Below are 24,459 nucleotides of genomic sequence, written 5' to 3'. Positions count from 1 at the left end.
GTTGCAATAGCTAAACCAAGGAACTAGATGAGAATAAGGATGAATATTCACATATTCCTCTTTCAAGCCCTTGAAAGTATCCTAGGGTATGGCATTACTTTGGATCAACTATTTTGAAGGCATGGAGTATGCAAAATGCTGCCATCTGGGCTTTCTACTCCAAGCAGCCTTTACAAAAGAGGTCAGGGAGCTGGTTAATTTGGGGATTCCAAAACTTGGCCAGGATAGACCTTCCCATTATATACTCAAAGAAAAAAATTAGTTGATTATAGTTCTGCAGACACCAGTGTGAGGAAAGTTAGCTGGCCTGTAGGTAAAGTCTAGGAAAATAGCATCCACTTCAATCATTTATAACAGAGGGAATTTAATGCAGACATCCACAAAATAGAGGAGTTGAGAAATCAAGAAGAAGATAGTGAAAAACTCATGGAAGAGTAGGAAGTCACTTCTGTGGTGGGAGGAATTGATACTGTGGGGGTTCCAGGGATGAGTTCTCCTCGTGGAAGCTGGAACCCTGAGAGGTCTACCTGGCAGGAGCTTGAGCCTGGGGAAAGAGCTGCTACCAGAAAAGATGCCTAACACATTATTATTACTTCATCAGGTGCTGATTCTCATTGTACCTTCTGTCCGTGTGTTGCTTCCTTTTTGGAAGAAATTTATGCAGTGGCTGAGCCAGGTCTGGATACTGAATGTTGTCTGTGGTAAATCCTAATACAATTACAATGAAAGCTACTAGATTTTAAGAAAGGCTTTGCTTTCTCTAGCCAAGGATATTCCTTTCAGAAATTGTGTCTAGGTAGATCAGATGGCATAGAATTGATGAAGAAGATACTTAGCTTTAGAGTCTATGATCAGGGACCCAATATCTACAACAAAGTGTGTCTTACAATGTTCGATTAAACAAATTACATGAGCAGCCTGCCTACATACCATTCAGAACCTGTTGGGCAAGCAATGAGAAGGAGGCTGAGCTGAACTGACTCCACCAATGCCTGGTGATGGGATTGAGAGCCTCTTTTGTAGTGAAGGCTTTCTGGTGAGCATGCCCATGGAACATGAATAAGGCAGCCATAGGAGTAGGGATAAGAGGCTCTGTATAGGCCCCACCACACAGCCTTTCTCTCATTAGAGCAAACCAGGCCATGCCACAGCTGAGAACTCACTTTGTCAGCCTCAGCTATCAGCCCACATCTCTGATGTTGCATCACACCTAACAAAGACAAATCGGCTCCTCTGGATTATATGTAATTGCTTCTGCTATAGAAGGAATCATATTTCCCTTTTCCCTGGAGGTGCCTTTGCCAGAACTACTGGCCGCTGTTCTACTGAATGCTTCATACTCAATCGTGATCCTACCCAAATTGGTTCTGAAGGGAGTTCCTTGCTCAAAAGCAAAGAAAGCCAGGGACTAATTCAAATGTAATTCACTGTTTTACATTTTCTATCCATGAAGCAGCAAGCCTTCTAATGTGGTGGAATGGTCTCTAAAGAGGAAGCCTTGCGATCTTCAGGGCACCTTCCAACTGACAACATAGCTACTTTGCAGAAGACTGGTTAGTGTTCCAAATAAGGAACTGTGTCCCCATAGTTAGAAGATGCAGATCTAGGAACCATGGGCTGAGGGGAGACTGTGGTGTCTAACAGAACTAAGCTGCTCTCCATTTTTTACTCACTGTGGCTTTTAGTGTCCTTCACCTTCTCTTTTAGAACCTGAGGACTGGAAGCAACATGTAGTGTGTAACATCCGGGGTGGTCCTGCACGTCACACATACGGTGTGGTATTGCGTGTTACACACTATACATCCATAACATACAGTGGTACTTTGGAATTATAAGCTAGGATGGGTCATTTCGGTTATTCATGGCAGGGGGCAAATGGCAAAAAAGTGGGATGCTGCATTAGCTGGGGGTAGCCATCTGTGCCCAGTAAGAATACCATGATTAGTGCTGTGCAGTTAGGAGGAATATGATAGGAACATAGTGGGTCCCTTTCTTTTATGTTCTGGGTGGGAAAGGGAAGGGGAGACCATTGCCCCTCTATAGGTAAGACTACTGAGAACTGAAACTGTTCAAGAATCAAGGTTCAGGCTGCCCCATCAGAGACCTAACTAAGGGACTGGCAGGAGGCAAGGAGATGATGGAATCATTAACAGAGAAGAGAAGGCATAAATACCAGCTCTGGCTTGGGGAGAAGTGGCAGACAGAAAAACTATGACCCGTTTCCTTGCTTACTGTGTCATGACTTAGAACAAAATGTCATCTATCCATACTGTATGTAGAATGTGCTGTTGGTGGTAAAGTATTCCTTTCAGATCATAGATTAAAGCAGAATTTGAGGGGGAATAAATATCATCTAAAGTAGAACCACTCAAAGTGGGGGCTCTGCAGGCTGGTGCCAGTGTGTGAGCTGTTTATTACTGGTTCATGATGCAAGAAGTATAGAAATAGAGTATTTAAAATTACTCTGTTAGATTGCTATCAAGATTTCTATGCCTATTGTATATAATAATAATAAATCAAGGCTTGCATTTTATGTTTAATTTCATTTATCTAGCAATTCATCTTTATTACGTTTTCCCAGTGAATTTGTCCGTGACAGATTAGAAGCAAAAATTTACTGTTCCTTTCCTGTAGATGGTTTGAGAAGTGCTGATCTCGTTGAGCAGTGCCCTTGTGAAATCTATTATTACTCCTGGATGCGGCAGCCTGTATGACTTGGCCCGCTTCCCACAGTGTAGGAGGGGAGTAAGCTTGCCGTTGTCCATAGAGTATGTGGGTGGTGGTAGGGAAAGGCAGCTGTGGCCATACACAAACACATATGTGTGTTGGGCAGCCAGAGATGCACGCAGAGAAGTACGACAATGAGCTGACTGTGCAGCTTATGTTTTGTTGCCCTCTCTCCCTACCGTGGCCGGCTTTCCCAGGAGTGTGTAACCAGTGCATGGTCTCTCCAATTTGGAAAGTAGGACTGTGATCTAGTCAGGAGGAAGTTGATCGGAACATGGTCACTATATAACAGAACCTGAGAGGTCTCTCAGTTTCCTGCTGTTGACTTTCCTGACATTGTCTGCTCTTCTGAAGCTTGGAGGTTCATCCTTCAGTTCTGGAGTTCCCCGGCGGCCTTCTAATCCATTTCCTTCTTGCTCGAGTCTTAAATCTGTTGCTTGTCACTACAGAAGGTCTTGCAGATTTAAAGGTATTTGATAAATATTGCCAAGTTGCTTTCCAGAAAGTTGTAGATCAGTGTAAACCATCACCAATGATAGGTCTCCCAGCATCTTTTCCAGAACTGAACGTTAAATGCATATGTGTGTGTGTGTGCATGTAGATATTTGTCTCTCTATGTAATGTTTGTCATGCTGCCAGGTTAGAAATGGGACCTTATTTATTTTTTCCATATCTTTGAATATTGTTGAAGGTAAATTGGGGGGGGAGGGGTTAGGTGTCAGGACACTTTTATATGCAAGTTATAGAAACCAAATTCAAATTAGCTTAGGCAAAAAAAAGGAGGTTTGGTTAGCACACATAAAATAGAAAGATACTGGAGTAGTTTATAGAATTGAATTAAAAAGTGTGGGAACCAAGACCATGACGATGTGGTTATTGGCAGGCACTTCTGTCTGCAAGAGTGCACTCGCCTACTTGCCATTAGCTCTCACCCTCAGCCTCTTTATGCACTCCCCATCATTGATTGATTTCTTTCAGTCAAACAGTTCTCTTCACATGGCAGGAGTTTATTGCTGCCATTAGTTTCAAACACTGTCTCCCAGCCTGGAATCTTTAGTGGAAAAAGATCTTCTCATCTAATGTTCAGAAGTGCTTTGGCCTTTTCTTGGATCACTTGCCCACTCTTTAGATGGGTCACCACGATTTCCCACACCTGGATTATTACCCTATCCTTGGTTGGAATGCTAGAGTAGGACATTCTGGCCAACACGGATTAGCAGCACCCCCTTCCCAGAGTGAAATAAAATGGGGAAGAAGGGATGCCCGGAAGGCAAGATAGCTGAGTAGGCAGAAATGTCCCCTACACGTTTAGGAGGAGCTCTTGATTTTGAGCAGATTGATTACATGTTGAAATCAAAGCTTAAAAAAGACTAAGATAGCGATGGTACATGGCACCATGGTAAGCTTATAACTTATCATCCAACCTGGGGCACTGTGAAAGAGGCTACTATTAATAATTAGCAGAATGTACTGTTAATCCTATTTGTAGAGCTGAGCAAGTGGAAGCAGAGAGGGCACTGGGAATCACTATGCTAACCTCTTTCCTAAACCAAACATGTTTGTTTGTTTGTTTGTTTTTTTACCAAACATGGTTTTTACAATCACCATCAACACTTGCTAAGAGAATACAACTTCTTGGAACTGAAGCCAAAACTCCCCAAAAGGTCAAGATCCAAAAATGCTAAAGCTACACTGGAAGGGACCATCTGTTCCTTGATAGCTGGTTCTCTGGGGAATAACCTCGAGATGGTGAATCACTGATGTCACTTGTACAGTTTTATAGCAGAATGGTTAATGAAGGGCCTCAAAGTCTTGATGAACCTGATGTGTTTGAAGTCCTGACTTTGCCATTCACTGGAGTCTTAAGCAAATTAGCCTCTATAAGCCTCAGTGTCTTCCTCTCTAAAATGGAAATTATAATACCTCCCAGGATTGTGTTTAGATTTATGATGTATATAACATTGCTATATGCTTACTAGCGCTGGGATGTTACCTGCTAATATTACCAAAAAAGTAATAAATGCAGGACAAAAGAGAAAATTATAGTTTACTTTTTTTTTTATTTTAGCAGATAGGACCTTCTAGTAAACTTTGTTTATATGGGTTCTTTCATCCATTCTTCATTATTTACATAATCTGCTCTCCTGACTTGCCAATTCCTTCCACCCAGGATCCTCACAAATGTAGATAACACTCCATTTTGTGGCAAGAGAGGAGTAGCTGTATGTCCCCCATGCTGTTTAAGAATGTCTTTGGGTTTGTCACTGGTGTCAGTGGGGCTTTTCAAAACTGATTTCAGGATTGGTAGGGGGAATCTGGTCCACAGGATTTTTCAAGTCAGTATGCAGTGAGAAGGAGTGGCGGTAAATATGGTCCCAGATATAGTTCAGGAGGTAAAGTTTGTTGGGAATTAGGGTCACAAGTAGAGGGAACAACAAGGTCAAGGAATGTTATTCGGTGTGTTTGTAGGCATGAAGGAAGAGAGAAGGGGACCTGGGGTGGGTCAGGAGAAGGGTTAAGGTCTAGGGAAAGAGAAGAGGGGATGGAATTGGGACACGGAGGAATTACCAGAAAATGGGTTGATAAAGAGGAGAGCAGATGACAGAATGGATGTTTCTCAAAGAAGGTAGTAGCTGATTTTGGAGAGCAAGGATGGGAAGCCAGTGCAAGAAGAAGCAGTCATCATTCCACAGTGAATCATGTCGGGCCTGAATGTCACTGCCTGAAGAGACGAGAGCATGAACAAGATTGGTTAGTGTCTATCTCTCTGTCTCTCTCTGTCTATCCTCCCTCTCCCTCTCTCTCCATATTTCCCTTTCCCCCTTCCTGGATGTTCCATTGTCTTGACTGAGAAAAACCCCTAGGAGAACTTCTACCTATAGAAACAAGTAGAACTGAGCAGAGGCTGACTTACCCAGCTGTGGGTGGGCAGCTTGATCTATGAATGGAACCATGTGTATGAATGAGTCAAACTCACATACTCTGCTTTTGAAAGGTCTACAGACCAACTTACAACTTTTATATCCTCCCTTCTGTAGTCTTCACGTGTATACTTCAACATCATAAGTTTAGTAATTGAATTTATAACCATTGCATTATGACTTGTCAAATTCATTCTTTCTACCAATATGTAAGTCCTAGTTCTATACTATGAAGTTACCTTACTACTCAATAGCCTTATTTTTAAAAGCCTCTTGAAAACAAGTAATTACTCTTTTTTGTTGTTGTTGTTTTCGGAAAGAAATAAGGACAAACAGGGGCCCTGGAGAATAAAATAACTAGCCAAGCTCCTTTCTAGTTGTATAATAGAAAACTTGATATTTGCAAGCTACTACTTGAGCTGAGCATCAGGATTTTCCTTTTAATGTCAACACTAAAAAGAAAGGGGACTTTTAAGGTTCATGTGGTTCTGCTGTTAGAAACCTCTTCTTACAAAAAACATAAGGCACATTAAATTTACTACAAACTTCCAATGGCTCATAACTAATGCTTGCTTTAGCTTCAAGATTAAACGTGGTTTTGCCACCATTAGCAAGCAAATGCATGTCTCTAACTTAACTCTTAAAATATGACAAAACTTTTGTCAATATTTTATTGTGGTGGGAAGAGAGATTTTTTTTTTCATTGATTTATTTACGTAGACAAAAATGGAACTGACTTCCTGTGTCAGTAGCTCCTCATCAGGTAAAAAATATTTTTATTTTGTGTCACCTTGGAATATTTGGAGACATTTGTAGGCTCATGTCACAGCAGTTTAAATACTTAATTAGCAGAAAGTCCAAAGGTACAGGATCCAGAACAGGCTGGACGCAACCACATCATTAAAAACCCCAATTTTTTCTGTCTTTCCATCATCTCTATGATGTTTGTTATGTTGGCTTTTTGATCCTCACACTTGTTTCTTCACATCTGGAAAGTGGCTCCACAGTTACAGCATGAAATCCATGCTCGGGAAGTGGAAGGAAGAGGTTGCCATGAAGTTCTGCTCTTGTATCTATTCCTCTTATAAGGACACAAAAATTTCCACAGAAATCCCTCCGACTGACCTCTGTTTATGTCTCACTGTCCAAAACAGTGTCCACATTTTTTTTCCAGTTTGATTTTAGTAGTTCATTTTGGAGACAAAGCACTGCAAGAGGCTGGTCACACTTTCCTATTTCCCTTGGGCTCAGAATTAGGAGGGAAAGGCAGATGTATAGACTTCATATTTGGGTTTCAATACTCAAGAGTTGTGCAAATATGGTTAGTTGCTGAGCTGTTTCCAGGACAGCTGGGAAGTTGTGACTGGGTTCCAACTCTTCAAAGTGGCCACCACCCAGCTCCTCCTTCCCCAAATGTGGAGGACTCCCTCTCCCACCCTGAGCCAATGTGGCCATCTCATGTACCCTTTCTGGACCCTTCCTCTGTTCTCTTAGCTAGAGGTATTGTACAGGGCTGGGCAGAGAAGGAGTTCTGTTAACAAAGAAGGGGAATGGTATCAGCGTCTTAAATGGTGTGTTTTCACATTTTATCTACTTCACACTATTAAGTTTGCTTTTAAATGGTTTCCTGCCACATTTACTTTGTTGATGCTAACAGGCTGGCTCCTTTTATTTATCTGCTACAATCTCACTGGTGGGATCTTTCCAAAAGAAATCTGACTTCATCATTAGCTTTCTATTTCCTCAGTATGGCTTACAAGAATGGTCACGATCTGGTCTTTGCACACCCTTCCAGCATTTTCTCTTCTACATGGCCTGCTTGATATTTATGTTTTCTCTTAGAGCTGTATCTTTGTTTTATTCTCTACCTAGAAAATATCTCTCCTCCTCCACTTCCCTCTACTCTTTCTCACAGGCCAGTTTTCCTTGCCCTTCAAAACTAAATGTTTCGAGAAGCTTTTCTTAACACTCTGCCCCCCACCAAGATCAAGAGCCTTCTCCTGTCTTTCCATAGCACCTCATGGGAGTTTTTATTGCTGCCTGTATCTCTGTATTATGGTTTATTTGTTTATATAATCCATCTATCTTTTTGTACCAGCCCAAGATCTATGATATTAGGGACTGACTCATCCCTGTACGGTTTGTGACCCACAGGAGATTCTTAAATTGTATGTTTCCAGTGGTAGCAAAGACAGTTAAGCTTGGTGGCTGACAGTGAGGGGTACCATACAAACAATGATCTAATCCTGTTAGATCCTATCCTAGAAGGTTAGGATAAATTTGAGGTATATCATTTTCTCTTGTTTCTCAGAACTTTAATATCACCAGAGTCTAGGAATGGATTGTAAGTGGTAGATTGGGCTGAAGCAGTGAAGCTTTACAAACAAGGGTTATTTGGCAGAACTGACTCTGAACTGTAGAGAAAACTCACTGCTAGAAAGTCAACCTCACAACCACTGTAGTTTGCAAATGACCCCCTAAGCTGCAGACCTAGGCTAGCAATCCTCCCTATCTTGTGCACCAGCTAGTTGAGTTAGCTGTGGCTTTAAATTCTAAGGACTGGAAGCCACTAATTCAGGTGTCCACGTGCACAAGTACCTGTCAGAAACCAGTCCTTTATAAAGCATCACTTAATAAAAGCTCTAAGCAATCTACACAACTAGGAATAAGTCTTGTAAAGATTGTTTTGCCTATTTTTTTTTTACACTAAATCCTTGATTTTGCTATTCCATTACAGGTCACTCAACCCTAGCACCAGGATTTGTAGGTACAAGGAGAAGTTCTTTACCTCTGGAGTTGAAAGGATGACGTAGGGATGGGGTCAAAATGGTTAATCTTATACCAAGAATGAGGAATACTGTATGTATCACTTACCATGCAATAGATGTATTTAAATATAGCAACCATGACTATTATAGGATGGGATTCTGATACTGGCACTGGTGAGAAGCCTAAACCGACCTTAGGAAGGAAGGCTCGTTTGACCCCCCAGGTACTACTGCTGCTTCTCTGTGTTACAGATACTTGGTCTCACATTGTCTGTGGTGAGAGACCATATCATTTCAGACCTTCCATTAATTTCCTCGGAATCCTTACATCTGACACAATCAGGTCCAGTAGTTGGTCTAGTTAAAAAAGTTAGTTAGGTATCCAAGTTATAAATTTTGAATGTTTTAAAAATTAAAGTCACAAGTGTCCGTCTACTACTTTCTAGTTTTTTGAGTGGAGGAGGTCAAGGTGTTGTTCTGACTGTAAAGCACTCTTTGATTTTCTGTTTTTCTTGTGCAAACTTAGTAGCGTACCATCCAGTATTTCTAATTTTGTTTCTTGAAAGTGGCCAGAGGACTCTGTACTCAGATTGTTAATAAGAGTTCAGCTCCTTCTAGATCTTTACAATTTGCTTTCAATCTTTTACTATTGTCTCTCTGACACCTACCTAATCCAGTAGCAGAATTTTCATCCTTTTTTGTGACTTTTATTTAGCCTTTCCAGAGCATTCATCTTATTCAACTTAGTTGATGGAGAAACACCAGGTTTGTCTTGTCCTTGCATTTGATCAGTTAACATTTAAATTATTTAGTGATGCTAACACACTGAACTGGTGGGGGGAGAAGTATACAGAAAGAGCAGACTGGCTTCTTAGAGGCATTTGGCATGCCATGGGCATCTAATACTGTGTTTTATAGAGGGAGAGCAGACTTTTTATGCAGTCCCTGGCCTTACATCTGCACGTGTTCAAAACTCACTTCACTTAATGGAGTCTTATTCAGTTGTTTACTACCTTTATATGCTCAACAAAATGCCTGAAGTCTGTCTTGTTAACCCTGGCATTTTCTTTTGTCTGTTGTCTTGGCTTTGCAGCATTCTTGCTGGAAAAAACAAAAACAAAAAAACCCACTATTCTGTCCAGCTATATTCTTTCTTGTATACAGCACTATTGAGGAGGATTATATAACCTACCCTTTTGGCAGGAAGAAACATTTTGTGATAGGAGTCTAAAGTGGAAAATGGCCCTGGAGGCATAGTAGGGCCCCTCCTACTCACAATCTTTGTCTCAGGCTCTGCAAGCTCCGCTTCCAGGGGATCAAGCCTGGAAGAGATGGGGATTTGTGGAGTGTTTTCAGGTGGAAAGTGTGAAGAAAGGTGGGAATAGGATGGGGCAGAAAAAGGAGCTAAGCAGGAATGTGGCTTCAGGTGAAGTCTCAGCCTCATTCCCTGGGTGGGGGCTCTGCACCACAAAATGTTTCTTGCCTTGAAGCCACCACTGGGGCAGGGAGTAGGGAAGGAGTGTAACTCCCAGAATCACAGCTGTCACCACCTAAGGGCAATCTCTGAAAAAGGTGGCAGGAGCAGAGAGCAATGTGTGCACGAATCCTGAACTAGTAAAAGTGATATCACAGGGGATCCGTGCAGGAGATTAATGGTCTGCTAATATACAAAATATCAGATATTAAATGTGTGGCATTTCTATAATAGCTGTTTTTATTGGACCCGATTTATGAGCTTTCCTAGGTTTTCTTAGCTTTACCTGTTTTCTGGGCCTTCAACTGGTTGGACAAAGAGAACCCCTGCCTTAACACCACTGCCCCATTTTGAAATATCAGCAGCTGATCCACCATCCCTGGGGAGGGCAACTTCAGCATCTCTACCATTTTACCCACCACAGTGTGACCTGCAAAGACCACAATCCAGACATGAGTCTCCATGGGAAACTCACAGAGGTGCTGGCTTCCCCGGCTCTGTATTTCTAGGCTCAGGATACCATGCTGTGAGGCATGACCTCTGGCTTCCTCTGTGGCTGAGGGGCCAGGTGCACACCTAGAAGGAACATGGGAGTTAAAGCCTCCCAGAGAAAATCCATAAATGAATTCACTTTGTTCTTTTTCTCTGATGGACTGTTCTGAGATGTGGTTTTGTAGAAGATGCCTAGAGATTGTCCCTGTGCCTGAGCAAGTGGCCCTTTTTTCTGTTCTAAAGCTATGGCCAAGGCAACCACCACCTTGTATCTACCTTCCCTTCTTCCTTGTTTCAATTCCCCCTTTTCCTTCCCTTTTACTAGCCTGCAGCTGCACCTCTACACCTCCTGCAAAATATATTAGTGTGTAGCTTAACCCAGTTACAAAGACCTACTCCTTCACCTGCAACGACAATAACACAACAAAAAAACCAAACAGAGCCTGAAACATGCAGTCCCCTAGAGAATCAAAGTTTCAACCCAATGTACAAATCCTTAAGTGCTAGACTTCTGTTGTAAAAAATCAGGGGAGATTTTTTTGAGTAAAGAGAGGGTAATCCTAAAATTGTTCTTTTGTTCTTTTTTTTTTTTTTTTTTCTATCTTAACAAAGTCAATCCTATTAAAATCTAAGTGGATGCTTAGGAGAAATCCCTAGGATGCTACAAAGAGTTTCCTTTTGTTCTGACTTTCACGAATTGGCTCAGAGCCAGGAGCACTATGGCAAGTCACTGAATTTAAAAACAATGCAGAGGAGAATGTAGCACCCTGGAAGCTGCTTTTCCTGAAGGAATTCATAAATGGAACTGGCAAGAGGCAAGTGATATGAAACATTCTTGTTTTTCAAAAAAGAATTGACTTGCGATGTGGCTCCCGTCATACTTAGGCCAGCAGTTATGAGGCCAGGTCTAATCTTGAGTGTTACTGATGGGCGGGCTTGCGAGTGTGGCCTGAACACAAACCAAGTGTGTCACTATTGTCACAGTTAGTGCTGATGGCTGTAGTCACTGTGGTCTGTAGCTGTCAAGATGGGTACAGAGGTAGTGTTCTGTGTGCTTTGTTTTATGCGTGTAGAATGGCCTCGATTTTCTCTTCTGATTAGTCTTAGCATCTGGATTTCTTATTGCCGTGTTCCATTTTGCCGTGTCCTCCCCCACATCTGGAATCCAGCCAAAATGTACCAGCACAAGACGCTTCTAACATTTGAACCCTTTTGTAAGGGTGCTGATTGCAACTTGGGTAACTTCGGTTTAATTCAAGGTGGAAGATTTCTGCTGCTTTTGGGGAAAAAAATAAATGTCTAAAAATAAAACTTGGGCATAAAAATAGGGCCAAATACTCATTAACTGCCTCACTTAGCTGAATGCTGAAATTATTTCAACAGAGCTAAATCAAGCATTTGTGTAGAAGGGGTTGAGTATGTTTTTTTTTTTATTCATAGTACTTTATCTTAGATGATAAATGGGTTACTGTAATTTGTCATTTTATTCAAAAGACGTGAATTAAATAGTTCTTAAGGGCCTAATTTTCAGCTCATGCTGACCCTTGAATTGGAGCATTTGTGTTCCCAAGTTTTTTAGAACATATGTTGTGGGCTTTTATGGAAGAGACTTGAGGCACAGGCAGGACCAGGAGCCAGAGTATGCAAGGCTTGGTAGAATAGGGTGAAAAATTTGGGTATGAGTTTGGTGGGAGGTCACTGGAAGAATTTCAGTAGTAAGGATGTCATAGAATGATCTCCATTTTAAAAATATGACCCTTGGCTGCTGCATTGATAGTGGGCTATAAGCAGTAACAAGCCATTTATTTATTTTATATATCCAGGTACGAGATGACAGTGGTTTTGGAAGAGACAGTAATGGTAGAGTTGGAGAGTACACAAATAATGGAGCTTTATCTAACCCATTAACAAAAAAGACTGGGAGTAATTCTGGGTAATTTTGTTGTTTTGTTTGTAGTGAGGCAGGGAGCAATGGTAAAGGGAATGAGGTAAAAGTTAGGGGCTCATGTTGATTCTGTGATGCCTATAAGGCATCCAAATGAACAGGGCAGATGAACAATTGAATATATGACCTTGACTCAAATAGAGAAGTTTCAGAATCCTTCACATAAAGAATGACATTCAGAGCCATGGAATAGAAGAACTCACCTAGGGAGAGAGTCCAGAGAAAGTATAAGACTTGAGAACTTTTCTTGTTTCCACATAAATTGAGCAAGCAGAGGGGGAATAGCAGTGAGGAAGGAAAAACTAGGAAAACGAGTCGGGCTGGAAACAAGAGAAGAATCTTCCATGAAAGAGGAAACGAATTATGTTCAAGGAGGCTATGAGATTGGATAAGATGATGAAAAGTTGTATCTACTGTTTTTAGCAACACGGAAGTTCTTGAAAACACTGACAGGTGTTTATGACATGTCACACACACAGAGGCCAGAATGGATTGAAGGGAAATAGTAAAGGGGAAGTGGGGGTGGCTCTTTAGACAATTCTCTCAAGAAACTAATAGAGTTGAGACATAGACAGATAGCTAACCAAGAACCAGAGAAGAATATGGTGGATCTTTTTTCCATGTTCTTAAGATAGGACTTATTGGGGGCATTTATACTCTTGGGATTGATCTAGTGGAGAGAGAACCTGATGATACAATAGAGGAGGGGACACAGTTGCAGGGACAGATTTCTTGAATGTAAAAAAATATGGGATGCAGACCAAAAATGAAGGGTTTGGATTTATGTAAGAGGAGAAGGGGAGACAGAGTAGATACAGCTGTTAATAGGTTGTTTGTATGGGGGTGGCGGGGAGGGAGTGTCCATAATTAATTGTCATAAATGAAGGTAAGACCTTCAGCTGAAACAGATGGGAAAAAAGAACATTGGAAGTTTCAAGAAACGGTAGCAAATACTGGAGTCATAAAGAATGAGAAAGTGAATCTACGTATATAGTAAGACAGTAGACATGGAATGCCCCAAAGTTACATTAAGCAGGGTGGATCTGAGTTAATTATTGCTTGGAAAGAAAATGCTTAATTCTTGTTTGTTTTTTCAGTAGCCTATAAAGGCAAACAGTGTTATTACATATTTATATATGTTCATAGCAGAAAATGAGCTTAATGATTACTTGTAATCTTACTATTCAGAAATAATCATTGTGATACATCTTTTCATACATTATACATGCAAATATATCAACAGGAAAAAATATAAAGGTCTTATTTTCATAGCTAATACTATTTTACAAGTTTTTGCTTTGCAGACATCTTATCTATTGCTCTGAGCTATTGGAGTGATAACTTTGTCATATTGCAAATGCACTCCCTGCTTATTTTATTTTAATATGTTCTTGTTGCTTTTCTAATTTTTATGTAGACATATCTATAATAAAAAATGTATAGTCCTGTTAAAAAAGGCCGTCTTCCAAGGCCGTGTGCACAATTGTTTTTTCTAGTATTTAAAAGGTAAAGATGAAACTCTAAATTACACTATCAGGTTTTACTTTGCTGTGATGAAGGACTCTAATTGTATTTTTTAGAATAATTATTCTTAAATCTTATATCCTACAACAAATTTATAACACAACTTTTTATTAGTATGGATCTCAAATGATTTCTTTAAAATTTTCTTTTAGAGGTTTTTAAAACTAATTATATGCTATTCTTTAAACAAGCTATTTTTTTAAAAAGTAAAAATTATACTCCTATCTTCAGAGAAAATCAGTTACATTTTACTCATTTGGAATTATACAATATAATATAGTTTGTAGTTTGCCATCTATATTTTATGTGTTTTAGTTTTTTGAACTCCTCATTGTAAACCATGATTTTAATGACTGCCTTATGATTTGTATTATGAGAATATATTTCCAGATTTTGTTTTGTTTTTGTGTGTGATTATAAATAACATCGTAGTCAACATCATTGGTGTTAATATTTAATATACTAAAACCAAATTCCATTGTAGAAAGCTTTAAAAAAAAAAGAAGCTGTTAACCAGAGAACCGCTGTTGAACATATGCCAAATCTTTATTCATTCAATAGCCATTTTTCAGGATCTACTATATAGTAGGCACTGCCTTAGATGCGAAATCTGCTCTGCAGAGTTAACATCCTAGTGTATAGTTAGTGATATGTCTGTCTCTGATGTACAGAAATGTGTGTGCTTTTACAAAGGGACTGTGCTACTTACATGTTACCTTGTAATCTGGGTTTTCTCCTATAACATTAAGAACTTCTTTCCATGCCATTGAACCATCTATTACAATATCATCTTTAATGGCTGCAGAATGATTTGTGTGGATGTGGAGTTTATTTAACTGATCTCCTATAGTCAGATACTCTTTCGTTTTTTTTTTGTTTGCATTTGAAATCTGTAATATGCACATTTTGCTTGTCTTTGATATTATAACTAGTATGATCTCCACAAGACATGAAGGCACAGGCAGGGCTGTCTGTCATCCTCATTCTTGTACCATCTCTAAGTGGATTTCAGGGTGAGTTCCTTTATAATTACACCCAGGTATTAGTTGTTTGTACCACTAGATAAGACGAGCACACAATGCAAGGTAGCAGTTTCCTCTGTAGCCATAGTATTGTGAACTTTTCTAAAAGATCATTTAATGAGAAACAGGAAAACAGACTGGAGGTCCTGCATGAAGATTAAAAATGATATTTTCTCCTGTCTACTCTAAGGCTTTTTCTAATCTGTTACCTGCTACCAGATATAAAATCACTAGAAAGGCAAGTTTGATTGATTGGTGATTGATTTTTTTTTTTCCAACTGTAAGGTTGGTACTTAACACTTAACAGAAGGCATTATCCACTTTGCTTGGTCCTGTGATGAGCCTTTTTAATTATCCAGGGGAATATAAGAGGTGTTTAGTAGAGCAATTAGGGAAATTGACAAAAAACACTCCCCCACCCCACCCCGGCCCCACTTTTCTGTGTCTTTCTCTCACTATAATACTCCATCCCTCTAGTTCTTTGTACAGAAATAAACTAAATCCCTCTGAGGGAGAGAAGTGGGACATAGCATAGTGGAAAGAGGCTCAGAGAAGGAAGTGGAGGAAAAAGACTGTGACAAGGCCACATGGGCACTCAATTCTCCCATCTTGGGTGGTCTAGTTTCCTCCATCATCTGTAAGATAAGATCCTTTGTACTCCTAATATTCTAAAATCCATAGATTGGGTACACAATATTTAAAATGTTTTGTGAATTGGCCAAAGAAACTGGAGGCTACCTTCAAGGATTATGAAATGGTTAAGTATATTTTCTTTGCAAAAACCTTGATTGTGATGAATCCATCTGCTTTTCAAAATTCTGAAGGGACAATACCTGGGTGGCTCAGCAGTTGAGCGTCTGCCTTTGGCTCAGGGCACGATCCCTGTCTGGGGAGTCCCACATCGGGTTCTCTGTGGGGAGCCTGCTTCTCCCTCTGCCTATGTCTGCTTCTCTCTGTGTGTCTCAGGAATAAATAAAATCTTTAAAATTCTGAAGTTAATAGTAAAAAACTATATATAAATTATAAATATATATGTGTATATATATCTCAGGATTATTAGACTTCTAGATTTATATCCAGAATAATATTCCTTAACTATATTTCAGTTGACTTGTAGGATATCTTGAGAGATGTCCTAAAGGCAAAATAAATGAGTCCCTCCACCTCCCCTTTTTGGACTCCTGCTCATGTGCTCCCTTGCTTGAGGCTAATGTCTGCATATTCCTAGCAGATTCCTGAATCCAGTATTGTCTTCTACATATTCCAAATATTTCCTAATGAAACCAAGTCAAATTTGTTTTATTATTGTCGGCCTGCTGACTCTAGTTAGCTGGATAAACTAATTTGTTATTGTAGTAGATGTTAGAAGTGAATGTGCTCAGGGAATAAAAATCAACAGGGATCTGTTGTGTCCATAAAATACAGTTGCAGAAATTCTAACACAAGTTGTGTGGGTTGTTCCTAGTAATCAGACTACCAAGGGTTCTTGATAAGTGTGGTCTGTAAGTGACCAGGCTGCTGACCCAGGATAGTTCTGCTAAGTTATTCTGATAGAGCCCTTGATAAGCACCCATCACTAATTCTCATCATAACTGCTCTTGATTTTTTAGATACATTCCTTTTAGCTCCCCCCAATCTTGTTAGTACTGATGAAAAGCAAATAGTCCTTGGAAGACTTGGTAAAGACGTAATTCTTCCTTGTTCATTTGAAAGTAAGCCTAAACTTGTAGGTAATCCACACTATATCTTAAGTTTCTAGAGAGCTTTTGTTTTGATTTTCCTTTAGTAAATGCCAACTTTTGCTCATAAAGCTTAGCTTTTCATTTCATTTTTTTTTTAAATTTATTTATTTATTTATGATATTCACACACACACACAGAGAGAGAGAGAGACAGAGACACAGGCAGAGGGAGAAGCAGGCTCCATGCACCGGGAGCCCGATATGGGATTCGATCCTGGGTCTCCAGGATCGCGCCCTGAGCCAAAGGCAGGCGCCAAACCGCTGCGCCACCCAGGGATCCCAGCTTTTCATTTCATGAATGTTAAAATAATAAGTGTTCTGCACAGATGGCTTAAAAAGAAGCTTATGACAGTCCCTCATATGTCTTCCTCTCTCCCTTCTAGCTTTCGTCACACCTGGGATTATGAAAAGAGGAACACAGCTTCTTGATGTGTGGTATGTTAAGTGTTTATCCTCATCCACTTATCACATGGAAAATGGACAATACACCCATCTCTGAAAGCAATATGGGAGAAATTGAATCTTTAAGTCTTTTTTATGTTGATAATATGATAAAAATTACAGAATCAAATTTATCTTATAAATGTACCATTGAAAACTCATTGCTGGAATAAACATGGATGGGGGATGGACAATGAGAGGTAGGCTTCGTCAGGCTGTGTGCATGTGCTATGTCAGAGGTTGAGAGGAAATGAAGATTGACTTACAGGGAAATAATGGAACACAAAAGAAAGAAAATGCATCTGCATCAGTAAGAAGACCGAGATTGCAGTCCCATGTCTAATATTTACTGGCTATGTTCCCTTAAGCACTCATTCTTATTTCTGAGCACAAGCTCCTCACTGGGAAGATGGAAGTAATTCCTACCTATTAGGTGTTTGAGTTGAAGGAAAACATATGTGAAATGGGAAGTAGCAGATCTATTCATGAATATTATTCTCTATGATTCATCTTCTAAATAGGATTTCCTACCTGCATTGTATTTCAAAAGATGTGAGAAGAAAGCTTGCCTATTAGGTCACAATCTGTGATGGTTGCCATTCTTTCAACTAAACAAAAATTAGTTCTTATTATTGCTTCTGTTTATTCTCTTTACATAGTATTAGCCCATTAAGCTTTATCAACAACTCAATCATAGCATGAGCAGTTTTCAACACTCCTTCCTCTCATTTATTTGAAGTGTTTTTTTTTTAAGATTTATTTATTTATGATAGACATAGAGAGAGAGAGAGAGGCAGAGACAGAGACACAGGCAGAGGGAGAAGCAGGCTCCATGCAGGGAGCCTGACGTGGGATTCGATCCCGGGTCTCCAGGATCACGCCCTGTGCCAAAGGCAGGCGCTAAACCACTGCGCCACCCAGGGATCCCCTGAAGTTTTGATCAATCTCTCCATTTACATCCTACCATTTAAGATTAAGAGGAAAAATTAATTTGACATCTCATCTAATTTCAAGGAAAAATGTTTTATATTTTAGAAGCAAAGCAAAATATTTTAGTAAACCCCCATTATATGGAGAAATTGGAGGTCAACTATCCTTTTTGGCCTCTTTTCCTGAGGTTCATATTCTCAAAGTGCTTGCCAAGAAGACCCTAAATTATGAGTAATTCATCACCTTTATGTAATTTCAGCGTCGAAGGCCTGGATGCCCAGTGTTCACTTGTCTAGGCAGCAATAGAAACATGGAAAAGTGTTAATGCATTAAATGTTCATGTTAAATGGTAATTTTTTCTATGGAAAATCGTGTTTTCTCATATTTATTCAGAATTGAGTATCCAGAAGTATCCATGGTTCCTTATGCTCAGTGCTATGTTGTCTTGTTGAGTATTTATTATATGCCAAGTTTGTTGCTCTCAGACTATGAACTTAAGAATGTGGACACTTACTCATTTCTGGATCCACAGCATATAGTACAAACATTTAAAAATTAAACTAGGAAGGCAGCATAGAAAGGGAGCAATTAATTCTGTTCACTATGGTTGGCTATAAATGGGGTTGTTAGAGGATATATGCCTAAGGAGGCTGCAAAAGCGCAGAAGTTTAAAAGAATAGTAGGATTTTCAGCGAACATAGGCATTCCAGTTTAAAAAAACACACAACAGAACAGAGGAGTAAATATTGCCTGAATTTGTAGAAGTGTAAGTGGTAGAGGGTGAAGCTCAAGTTATAAGAGATAAGCCTGGAGATGGAGTGGAAAACTATATGGAAGGCCTGATGTCGGTTAAGGCACTTGATCAGAATTGCACAGGTGGTATGGAGCCAAAGAAGGATTTTTGAGGCATCAGAGAGGCTTGGACTTGCATCTTAGAGTGGCTTGCTTTGGCATCACTCTTTTGCAAGTGGAGTGTGAAGCGAGTGAGTCTAGAGCTTAGGGAGAAGAATTCACAGTAATCCACAGAGGTCAGCTACCATAACTGCGGAACAAGAAGAACCAGATGGAGCTGGATCTGGAGGGGCCAGACGAGAAAATCCAACAGAGTGCCCCCTCTAATGGAGCTCAGCCCAGGGGGGCTCACCTGTACAGTTGGAAATATATTAGTAATGTGCAGGAAAATAGACTGTGCAGAAAGTGGTTAAGAGGTAGAGACCATACAAGTAACAGGGACTACTAGAGAGTAAGTAGAATGACAAGGAGCGGGGCGGGGCGGGGGGGGGGGTTGGGGTCCTGGGGAATACCAGCATTCGAAAGGTCAATAAAAAAAAAGAACATTGAATTCAAAAGCCTAGTAACTGGTAGCAACATTCTTGAGTGCTCACTGTCAGGCTGTAGGAGTTAGAAAGCAGGAATGTCACCTCACTAGCTGGCCCAGGGTTAGGCCTCCTTGAAGGTCTAAACTTAATCACTGGGCAGTGTTAAAATGGTGGTGTCACAGCTTCTTTCAAGAAACACATTTCCAAAGATATTTCTCAAAGCATTTCTAAGTGTAGCTTAGAAAATTCATTCGAAAATTGTATTTTCATTGATGTTTCCTTTTCTACCCTGTTTTTAGATGACCTTCATAAAATGCAAAGTGAAAATGTTTCACTATCATGTGAACTTGCAAACAGTATTTTTTTTTTTTTTGACTGAATCATGATTTCATAGCCAGTTGGTCTAAAGTAGAAAAAGAGACCTCCTCCATCCTGGCTTACTTTCAGAGCTCCTCATGAAATATAACTATGTATGAACGCTGCATCTCCTGGAATAAAGAGCAAATAAACCGGAGTGACTTTTCTTTGACTTTGAAGGATCTTAGTCTTTCAGACAATGGGGAATACTTAATGCAATATTTCTTCAAGCAAATATAGCTTACTCACCATCCAAACGCTGCATGTAGTAGGTAAGATACAAGTAGAGTTGGATAATTGGTTTTGGCTATAGCAATAGAGATTGTGAATATCAAACAGGGAAAATAGGTTGGCATTTAAAGAATAATTTTTATTAGTATTTCTGCAAATGTCATCTATAGGGATACTTTTGGTCAAGACGACAGACAGTCTCTTTCTTTCAGATACACAAAAGTCCTGCATTGGAAAAAAAAATTACTCTCATAAGATTTCTTTTTCATGATTTCAGGGCATCAGAAACAAAGAGGGAACCTACATGATTTGGTGACTCTGTAGCCTAAGCATCTTGAATTCCTGCTTACTGCTGTGCCTAACATGTGCTTTTGGGCCTGGGGTTTGGGGAGTTGAGGCTTCAGGCACAGTGAGAAGTTAGAATTGGGGCTCTGGAAGATGCTGGGGAAGCATGGTCTGTGAATTTCGTGGAAACAATCACCAAAGGACATCGGAAGCACTAAGTGTACACCTGATTTAGCTCATTTTTTTTTTTACCTCTAGTGATAGCTAACTGCCAAAACTCTTTAAAATATCTCTAGTCCATTCTCTATAGAGTCATGGCATGTGTACCCATGGAGTCGACTTTCTAGGTGGGCTGTTTGATCCTTTTACCCTTAAGCTATCAATTTAATATCATGGGACAAAGATATTTGAGTCAATGAAACATAGGTTTTAAAAACGTTTCTATCATTCTAGTTGTGAAAATTAGGAGGAATAACAGATTTGGAGGTTTAGTGATTCTATGTAGTAAGATTTGGAGATAAGAACACCTTGTTGTCTTGAGGTCAAGGTCAAGTGGTCTTCAAATAGCAGCTTCTAGACACTGAGGGATGATACTCCCTTTGTGTAGAGCTGTCATTATGAGAGTGCTGAAAACTGGGGTGCATTTGCAGCTCCTATTTTTCTCCCAAATGAGAATGTTAGTTTTATATAAAACATAGATAAGCTTACATTCCACTTTTCAAATGTTGCCTCATGTTGGATTTTCTTTGGAGAGTAGGAAAAAAACCCTGGAAGATATGCTCTAAAGACCACATATGACCCATCTTTCTAACCAGGGATTTCATTTTTAGTTTACACAAAACACAAAGCATCAGGACATTCCATCTCCGACAAAAGCAGCTTTTTAGAACCTCCCATCCCCAAGTAAACCCTGGCCCGTTGAGACTGGAGGAGGGTCTGCCCACACTTCCCCTCAGGAAGAGGCGTGTAGCAGGAGTTACCCAAGCAGGGCAGAAAAGAGGGCAAACACTAATATCCTAGACATTACTCTTTCAAAGAAATTTGGTTTTCTATTCTGAATCATAATTTTCTACTTGTTGTTTTGCCAGGATATGCTGTAACATTTGAAAAGGAAGCCCAGCCTGGCGGCGGGGGCGGGGGGGAGTTAGGATTCCTAGAATCTGGATCTACTTGATAAAGGTTGCATGGAACTGAATAATTCTTGCTAAATTTTGCTGTTGAATCACTTATGTGATGTTGGGCAAATCTCTTTGTGGTGGGGGGAAGTGGGGGTCATGAATAAATTAAGAAAATTCTATACCTTGCACGATTTTCTTCAGGAGGAAAAATATGCATATGAAAACACTTCAAAAGTCAACATTTTTACTTGAATTGCTCACTCTTTACGTAGGTATACAATTTCAGAATGGCACAAATATATGTAGAGATTAATGTTTTAGTGGTTACAGAACACTTCTTTATTAGTGAAGAGTATGTTCATAAAAATAGACATCTGTCATATAGAGCTTTTCATTTAAAATAGCTATAAACACCTTTTCACCTCGAATTGGCCTGTGTGCTCTAATGCTTGCTCCTACTCTATGCAGAATGTAAATCACAAGATTAGCAGGTTCTGGCTTGAGGACTCAAGGTCTCCCAAGTTTCTGCCTCCTGGGGTCCTACTTCCTTTAATACTAATTACAATTACAGTTCCAACAAAGATGCTGGAAAAACCTTGGTTCCTCCAGTGATTCTGAGGAGCATCAAGCACCATTTTCGTGGTGTTTGCCTGTCACTTCTTGCTCAAGATGAGGACTTCTCTGTTTCACTCATTTCCTCTGCACTGATCCTTGTACCTTTATGGCCCTGTCTTCTCCAAGCCAAGGGTGCACTCAGCTCTCCCTTCATCCTCCAAGGAGAATGCTAGGCTGAGGTTAGTCTGTAGTCAAAATTATTCCTTTGTCACAGTGTGTTAACTCTCTTTACAATAGAAAACAATAGAGACTCACTATGCATAATAGACTCATTGACTTTCAAGTTTGCAGCCTTTTTCTCCCCCACACCAGCCTTCTACAGACCGAGCCCCAAACTGGCTAAGATTCCAGCTTATGCAGGTTTCCCAGAGTAAAGACATTGAGACTGGGCTGTATTTATGCTCATTAATGCAGAAATAACTAGTTTTTAAAATAGTAAAAGTGTTCTTCGGTAATTTTTCTTCCAGCTGATAGACTTTTTGTTTCATTTAGAACAGAGTCAAAGTGGAACTGCCTGGATAATTGTTCTGTCATTGGTGACTTTGGTTTTGCTGGCAATTTGCATATTCTATATGTCAAAAAGATACCATTCCAGGAGAGGTAGGTATCTCATGGAGAATTGAGCTCTGTCCCTGGGTGTTTGGGTAGAGTGTATCAAGGATGACCTGTAGCTAACCCTACACGGCTGTTGGGCATGTAAACAGGTCTGAATTTTCTGGAACGCCATTTGTAAAATCTATCAGAAATCCTTTAAAACGATCCCACATTTCTAGCTAACTATATTTCTAACAAATTTATTCTGAGTTAAATGGTCAAAGTTGTATAAGCACATGTATTGCAGCAGACTGAAAAAATTTAAATCTGGCAATAAAATAATACACAGAATTATCAAAATTATTTTGCATTGAAAAACAGCTGGAAAGAAATAAGCTCAAACTAAAAATGGATGCCTTTGGAAAGCGTTTGTCCCCATGTCTAGACTTGCTTTAGTGCCTGCACTCTGTTTTCTCTTTCTTTGAGCTTTGTCTATAGTGCTACTGCTCTGTCTTTTATGGGGCTTTTTTTTTAAATCCTTGTTACATTTTTAAAAATACTTTTTCTAGATTTTCTGCAACAAACTTGGATTACTTATAGTAATTACTTATGGTAATTTAAAATGATACATTAAGATGTCATGGTTACAGGACTTCTTGGCTTTATTGACAGAATTAGATCTAGGAAAAACTTAGATCTACTTATTTCTACATCTTATAGACCAGGAAACTGGAATACAAGAAATTAGGGGCATAAAACAGATTTATGTATACCACTTAGGGTGATCCAGCTAACTAGTGGCAGAGGTAGATCTAGATCCCAAGCAGCTCTCTCTTATTCCATAATTTGTCTGAGAAGACTGAGTGTCCTGGGAGGTTGAAATTGACCCTTCCTCTGATTGATAATTGCCTTTTTGCTCCTGATGAGATTAGGGGATTTGGTCCTAACAGACAACTTTATTGAAGGTAAGATATTAAATGTGACAGTGAGCAAGCATTTTACCAATTTTACACTGTGATTTTGTACTGATAGGTAGGCTAGCCTTACTTATTACTTGTTCCTCCTGTCCCTTATCTGGCCAAAAGTAGAAAAAGATGGGCAATCATAGGCAAGGCTAGTTTGTGCCCTTTAGCAACCTCTGACCTCATATAATGATACTTGTGACTAGATTCAGGTTCAAATTATAGGACACTACGTATGGCTCCAGAATGACAGTTTAGTTTCTATACCGGATGTGTGCAAAAGTCAAGTCCCAACAGAAAACGACTGACACACTCAAAACTGTACACAGGGGAGCACAGAGGATAGTTCATTTCTCCAGAGCTTGGAGCAGCTGATTTGTTAGCAAAATCTAAACTTAAAAAGACAAGGAGAGGGTGTACTTTTACAAAACCCTGAAGAAGAGAGTCTTATAAAATCAGATGCCTTGTAGGGAGAGTAACTTTTACTTGAAGGACACAGCCAGACCAAGGTGACCTTACAAGGAAGATGCTGGGAGAATAAATATGTGATTTTGACCCTTCCTCTCTCTGCTCTCCGCCCCAGCTAGAAGCCAGAGGGAAGACCTAGCTTGTAGAAGGAAGCCCTCCAGGTCAGGGACAGCAGGCTGGATTGATTCTGGAGGAGATATCAGCAAAAACAATGTTAGGGTATTCGCTACTTAAAAAAAAAAAATAAAATAAAGCTCTATAGTTCTGTAGTTAGGTAGGCTGAAATTATTTTTCAAGCTGTTAAAGGCCCCCAAACCTTGCCTATCACCATGCCCTTGGTTGTAGTTTCATATGACAATGGTACGCATTTTCTTCTTTAAATTCCTTTTTCAAGAATTGTTGTAAAATACCCTTAGTCTAGGATAAGTATAAATTATCCTAGATTTTAGTGAGGCACAAAAGTAAGGCCTTCCTTAGAAAATGGCATTGTAACAACCCCTTTGCCTTCACCATTGCTGGGCTTAACCATCACCTCCTTGGCTGTTATTTTTCCATTGCTAACAGTTAATAGGACTCAGGCCAACA

General features: G+C 39.7%; 1 protein-coding gene across 1 annotated transcript; it reads left to right on the top strand.

The window, feature by feature from the left end:
- The first annotated feature begins 14,800 nt into the window (after positions 1–14,800).
- On the top strand, positions 14,801–21,351 carry HHLA2 (HERV-H LTR-associating 2). Its single transcript, XM_055316033.1, is given in 7 exon segments — positions 14,801–14,864; positions 17,026–17,238; positions 17,241–17,255; positions 19,604–19,668; positions 19,671–19,874; positions 19,876–19,933; positions 21,266–21,351. Coding segments are annotated over 7 exon segments (705 nt in total).
- Positions 21,352–24,459: the final 3,108 nt, after the last annotated feature.

The sequence above is a fragment of the Nyctereutes procyonoides genome, unplaced genomic scaffold (assembly GCF_905146905.1).
Source record: "Nyctereutes procyonoides isolate TBG_1078 unplaced genomic scaffold, NYPRO_anot_genome, whole genome shotgun sequence".
NCBI classification, from domain to species: Eukaryota; Metazoa; Chordata; class Mammalia; order Carnivora; family Canidae; genus Nyctereutes; species Nyctereutes procyonoides.
This window is presented reverse-complemented; position numbering and strand designations above follow the sequence as displayed.